Source organism: Rattus norvegicus, chromosome 8 (assembly GCF_036323735.1).
Source record: "Rattus norvegicus strain BN/NHsdMcwi chromosome 8, GRCr8, whole genome shotgun sequence".
Classification (NCBI taxonomy): domain Eukaryota; kingdom Metazoa; phylum Chordata; class Mammalia; order Rodentia; family Muridae; genus Rattus; species Rattus norvegicus.
In genome coordinates this window covers 67,465,600-67,471,891 of record NC_086026.1, presented here as the reverse complement: position 1 = coordinate 67,471,891, position 6,292 = coordinate 67,465,600, and the positions used below count along the sequence as shown (strand labels likewise).

General features: G+C 53.6%; 1 protein-coding gene across 2 annotated transcripts; it reads left to right on the top strand.

Moving 5' to 3' along the window:
* Positions 1 to 1,902: 1,902 nt before the first annotated feature.
* Positions 1,903 to 4,879, top strand: Islr (immunoglobulin superfamily containing leucine-rich repeat). Of its 2 annotated transcripts, none has more exons than XM_006243176.5 (2): positions 1,903 to 2,177; positions 2,920 to 4,879. In XM_006243176.5, the coding sequence occupies exon 2, from the start codon at positions 2,928 to 2,930 to the stop codon at positions 4,212 to 4,214; it is 1,287 nt and encodes a 428-aa protein (XP_006243238.1). In that variant the 5' UTR covers positions 1,903 to 2,177; positions 2,920 to 2,927; the 3' UTR covers positions 4,215 to 4,879. The 2 variants fall into 2 exon arrangements, with proteins under 2 accessions (XP_006243238.1, NP_001119772.1); NM_001126300.1 differs by lacking the exon at positions 1,903 to 2,177 and adding an exon at positions 2,634 to 2,722.
* Positions 4,880 to 6,292: the final 1,413 nt, after the last annotated feature.

The following is a 6,292-nucleotide window of genomic DNA, read 5'->3' as shown; positions in this document are numbered from 1 at the left end:
TCCCTCTTCTTCCTCTTCCTCCCCTCCCCCTCCTCTTCCTCCTTCTTTTAGGGTTTGTCTGTTTTTTGGAAGGTTTTTGTTTTTCCCTGGCTGTCCCGGAACTCTGTGAAACTCACAAAAATCTACCTGCCTCTGCCTCCCAACTGCTGAGAATAAAGACGTGTACCACTTGGCTTCTATCGTCTACGCCAGAAGGAAGCACACATAGCAGAAGGGATTGAGGGGTAGGGAGCTTGGCTGACCTGTTCTTGGGTGGACTTTAGAGAAGTAGGGTAGAGTGGGGACTTTGAGCTCCGTGGAGGGCCCTGCAGGTGGGGCTGATGGCATGGGCTTTGTGCAGTGAGTGAATGTGTGTGGCTGTGTTCTGAGAAACCTAGTGAGGCCCTAGTCACAGGTGATTTGCCCCTGACAAACACTGGGCCCAGATTCCCCCTGCTCTGTTGGATCTGGATGTGAAAGCCTCCAGCCTCTGCTTTTCCAACACAAACTCACCCATACAATAAGGAAGGTGCAAATGAAGGCTTCCTGGGGGCAGGAGAGGAGAGAGGGGCACACCTAAAGGAATCTACAATAACTTCCCTAGCTTCAGACTTGGTGTCTGCAGGCAGTACTGTGGGGGGGGGGGGCGATCTCCAGCAGCTTCCCGACAGGCAGGGGATGTGGGGAACTGGGGAGGGGCTCCTCATAAAGTTCCAGTCATGACAATACCCTTGTCCCCTTGGCCTCACTGAGAGGGTAAGCAGACTCTCTCAGGCTAACAGACAGGAAGAGAAACCATGGGTGAAGGCAGCTAGTGGGAAGCAGACAGGCATATTCTGTGGAGAGCGGAGGGGTCCACGCTCGGAAGTTTTTCTGGCTCCCTTGTCTTTCAGTTCTCCCCAGCTCCTTTGACTTGGAGCTCTTCCTTGCTCCATTCCTACCCATGGTCCTTCATGCTCAGAAAGAAAAGTCTCACATCTGCCCCTCAGGATGCAGCTGCCCCTTTCACTCAGTGTGGGATGGTGGCAAAGCTCACCAGATTGTCTAGCAGGTTACAGGACTTCAGCATCAAGGGGATTGAGCCCCAGGGACCATTCCTGAAGTGAGGCCTCTCAACGTTGCGCTGAGTGCTGGGGCCTACAAGCCAGGGTGTTCAGAATCCCCAGCCAGTGACGCCTCTGCCAAGGCTGACTCCTGCTCTCTGTCAGGCATGCTGTCATCTCTGTCATCTTGCCTGCACACACAGCCCACTCAGTGTGGGGCTGGGCTGCTGCCTTGGGAGCTCCCTGCCCAACAGCCTCAGCCTTCTGGATATATTTACTTAAAAAAAAAAACTAACACTTTGGCTTCTTGCCCAGGGGCTAGAGCCTGGTGGCTGTTTCCTACACTTTGACCCTCACAGTTTTTCATCAAGAAGCCCCCCAAACACACACACACACACACACACACACACACACACACACACAGAAAGACACATAGGAATACACACTCACGAAGAAACTAATTCATGTCCGTATACAAACGCACCATCACACAGACACACACAAGCATCCTCACAGTCTCAAACTCTCACAAACACAGCGTCTCCTACTGCAAGCCTCTAATACACAGACTCATCCACACACAGTAACATCCACTCCCCGCCACCACCAAGCCCACAGCACACACTCAGCTGCGCACACAAACACCAGAACAGCCAGGCAGGAGGAAGGGGCCCCTTCTTTTTTCTTCTTGGAAGAGAGGTTAGAAATTTTCCACTTTCCACAAGATCCAGTTTCTTACCCTCCCCCATTTAAAAAACAAAACCAAAAAAACTTTCTGGCCTCATCTTTTTTGGTTCCTGCCCAGATAGTGCTGTGACTTTAAGGAAGTTGGAACTTCAGAGAAGAGAGAGAGAGAGAAACACACACACACATTAACAACCCTAAATTTGGCCTCTTTCCCCGTCCAGTTTCTAGTGTCATTTATGAAGCAGAGTCCCTGTGGCTGAAACTCACTTTTGTTTTGTTGAAAGGAGTCTAGCAGCACAGAACCTTCCCTGTAGCCCCTGCTCAGTGCTGTCCCAGGCACCCAGTTCAACAGGGTGGGCAAACCCTTCCTCCAGCGTCCTGGTCCTGTGGACTTGCAAACAATCCAGTCCTTAAGTGCTTTGGTTCTGTCTTAAAAACTGCTCAGCTTGACTTCAGAACAGTTTGGAGGTGAGTCAGGAAAGAAAGGGCCCCTGTGGCTGGGGGTGAGGGAGTTGGGGGTGTGTTCTTAGCACATCCCTTTGGGTCTGAGGGACTTGGAACAGGCTCTTACTCAGAGCCGTTTAGAGAGCATCTGCTTGGACAATCTCAACCCCAGAACTCCCAGCTGCATTTGGGCTGAGCCTCTGGCCCCCCTGCCTTAGCTGAGAGGTCCTAGCTGGTTTATTTAGGCAGCTGCCTGGGGTAGTTTGAACAGAACAGGCCACAGAGTGGGAGGGGTGGAGGGTGTGTGTGTGTGCATTGCACAAGGGGCCTTGTCTGGACCAGGGCAGCAAAACATACCTATGGGGGGCTCTAGTGGGAGGGGCTGTAGCCAGGATGTGGGAGGGCAGAAGGGAGGTTCTGTGAAGTGCTAGGGGAGGGGGGTGGCCGGGAAACAGATTTCAAGTCATAAACTCAGCTAAGAACAGGCTGAGGCAGAAAGAGCTGTGTGCAAAGAAGAAGCTGGGGTCCACGTCCATCCTGTCTTCACCCTGCCTGCCTGCACGACCTTGGCAAGTCCCAGCCCTCCTCTGGGCCTCGGTTTCTTCTCCTGTGGGGGCGAGGGTGGCGGGTTAGGCGGTACCAGATTTTGGCTGGGTTATGTGGAACAGGGCCTTCTAATGGGGAGAGTTTGGGCAGGAATCTGAGGAGGGACAAGTCCTTTCTATGAATCCCTAGGCTCACCCGGGTGGCATGCCCTTCCCCATAGGACGTACCATGCAGGCACTGTGCCTGCTTTGCTGGGTTGTTCTCCTGAACCTGGTTCGAGCTTGTCCAGAGGCCTGTGACTGTGGGGAGAAGTATGGCTTCCAGATTGCAGACTGTGCCTATCGTGACCTAGACGGTGTGCCACCGGGCTTCCCAGCCAATGTGACCACACTGAGCCTGTCGGCCAACAGGCTGCCAGTCTTGCTGGAGGGATCCTTCAGAGAAGTGCCCCTATTGCAGTCGCTGTGGCTGGCACACAATGAGATCCGCTCCGTGGCTGTTGGTGCTCTGGCCCCTCTGGGCCACCTCAAGAGTCTGGACCTCAGCCACAACCTCATCTCTGAGTTTGCCTGGAGCGATCTGCACAACCTCAGTGCTTTGCAGCTGCTCAAGATGGACAGCAATGAGTTAGCATTCATTCCCCGGGATGCCTTCCGCAGCCTCCATGCCCTGCGTTCTCTGCAGCTCAATCACAACCGCCTGCACGCGTTAGCGGAGGGCACCTTCGCGCCGCTCACCTCGCTGTCCCACTTGCAGATCAATCACAACCCTTTCGACTGCACCTGTGGCATCGTGTGGTTCAAGACGTGGGCCTTGGCCACAGCCGTGTCTATTCCAGAACAGGACAACATTGCCTGTACGTCACCCCATGTGCTGAAGGGTACCCCATTAAGCCGCCTGCCGCCCCTGCCCTGCTCAGCACCCTCAGTGCAACTAAGCTATCAACCCAGCCAAGATGGAGCAGAGTTACGGCCTGGCTTCGTGCTGGCACTCCACTGTGACGTGGATGGACAGCCAGTCCCCCAGCTTCACTGGCACATTCACACGCCAGGAGGCACGGTGGAGATCGCCAGTCCTAATGTAGGCACTGATGGACGTCCCCTGCCTGGCGCCCTTGCAGCCAGTGGGCAGCCACGCTTCCAGGCCTTTGCCAATGGCAGCCTGCTTATCCCCGACTTTGGCAAACTGGAGGAGGGCACCTATAGCTGCCTGGCCACCAATGAGCTAGGCAGTGCTGAGAGCTCTGTAAATGTGGCGTTGGCCACTCCAGGTGAGGGGGGAGAGGATGCAGTGGGGCGCAAGTTCCATGGCAAAACAGTGGAGGGCAAGGGCTGTTATACGGTTGACAATGAGGTACAGCCGTCTGGACCGGAAGATAATGTGGTTATCATTTACCTCAGCCGTGCTGGGCCCCCAGAGGCTGCAGTAACAGCCGAAGGAAGGCCTGCGCAGCAGCTCTCAGGCGTACTCCTGCTAGGCCAAAGCCTGCTTGTTCTCTTCCTTTCCTGCTTCTAACTACGCCCTGCCCGCCCCCCACGGCCTTCCTAACCCCTCCATGACCACATTCCTGCCTTCTTAGTACCTCGAGGTCTGGAATCGGTGAGGCCTGAGGTTAAGCCGGGAACTTCACATTTTCCTACCACCTTTTCTAAGCTCTTCCCGGCCCCTCATTACTCCATCTTGCAGATCTGCTCGGAATTAGCAACTAGGATAGAACTATATCCCCAAACTCATTGTCTCTAGTGCTAATTGCTGCTAACAGCACTGCCTGTGTTCCTAGCAGGGGCAGCATGCTAGCAGGGCAACAGGGATGCCCTAACCTGACCCGCTTTGAGAGTTCTAGATCACAGAGATAAGGAGTTTGTAGGTAGGCACTGGGGCTGGGCTAGAAGGGGGTCTGGAGTAGTCAGTATAGGATCTGGAAAGGAGGTACCAGAGGCAAGGGAAGAGAAGGCTAAAGCCCTCCCTGTCCTCATGATGTCCTCTGATGAGATATGGAAATCATCCCTGACTGGGCCTTTCTCTCTTCTCACTCCAAGTCCCCAAGTCCCACAGCTTGTGTCTGCCTCTTGAGACACTTGTTCCTCCCGTCCTTCCGAGGATGCACCAGTAGCCTGCCCCTCCAAAGAGGCTAGCCAGTCTGGGTAGCAGAAAAAATAAACAGTATTTCTGATGCCCTGCTTTCGTCTGCTTGGAATTCTGTTGGGACCAAAGAGTCTTGATCAGAGGATGGGATGGCCATATGCAAGAGTTGTGCCAACACAGGACAAGAACCTGAGGACATATGTGGGGAATTTCAGGTGGCATAGGAGGGGAGCCCAGACTCATTACTAAGCCTTAACAAGAGCCAAGCTGCAGATTTCCTGTCTTCAAACTAGCCCGTGAGACGAGGGAGATGGAAATCTGAGCATTGCTTTCTACATTTTGGAAAGGGTTTGTAAGGTGATGGGAAGGCCTGGGCTGTAGCCCCAAGAAGAGCATCAGGAATAGAGAATATGGCTGGGGACAGATTGGGTAAGAGGAAGGAAGGATGGGGAACTAGGGAACAGAGCACAAGGAAGAAACTGAAGACAGGAGGAAGGAGACAAACAACTGCATTCAGGCTCTCTCTCCAGATGGATGCTCCAACGGAGTAGAAACCTCCGACCTGAGGTAGGACTGGGAGTTGGGGGCTAACCACAGTGGCAAGATTGTAGCTAGTTCTGCGGGAGGAGATGCTGCAGAACTCCAGGCCTGTGCTGGCTCAGAGGCGTCTTCCTATTTGCTATCTTTAAAGACTGGATGTGAGCTCACAGGGACGATGACCTTCAGGGGAAGGCCTGGCCTTTTCCCAGAGCCCTAGGACTGCTGAGCTCAGCAGAATGAAGGCAGGAGATTGAGTCTGGAGTAGCAGCTGTGAGTTTGGCAGCTGGCCAGCCCCTCCCCCATACTGGGGTCCACATGTGGGGCCTCATTTCTCCCTCATCCTCCTCCAACTTGCAGCTCATGTCGAGTCCTTGTCAGCATCAACCAGCCAGGGCCAAGAATATCTTCACGACTGAGAGAAAGCAGTAGGATAGAGCCAGATCCCATATGCTGTGCTCCTGGGGTAAGTTACTAACCATCTCTGGTTTTCACGTGTGTCAGAACTCAAAGAACAAAGGGTGGGCCAGAAATGGCAGAGTGCTTGCCTGGCATGCACAAGGCCCTGGAGTAGTGGTGAACGCTTCTAACTTCAATGCTCAGAAGGTGGGCACTCAAGAAACATTCAGGAAGATCAGATTCTTATGCTCCACAGCAAATTTGAGTCCAGCCTGGGCTACGCGAGAGTCTATTTTCCCTCAGAGCACAAAGACAAGGTAGTGTTTAAAGGTCCAGTTGACTGACCATTTAGACTTGACAGTTCTGACTTGGAGCCCTGTGTCCATTCCCACTCCACTCACCGCTGAGCAGGCTGGGCATCTGGAAGATTCATTCAGTACCTGGCATCTACCCCTTGAGGCAGAGTGGCATGGGGACTATTGGGTCCCTAGTGAACTAGCCACTCCTTTGCTTTAGTCTTTTGGGGCTCCCACTGTCCATAGCATGAACTTCATCCAGCTATGGATCTTTTC

What these genes read in the sequence shown, in the direction of transcription:
- Islr (XM_006243176.5), top strand. Translation starts at nt 2,928, where the DNA reads ATGCAGGCACTGTGCCTGCTTTGCTGGGTTGTTCTCCTGAACCTGGTT.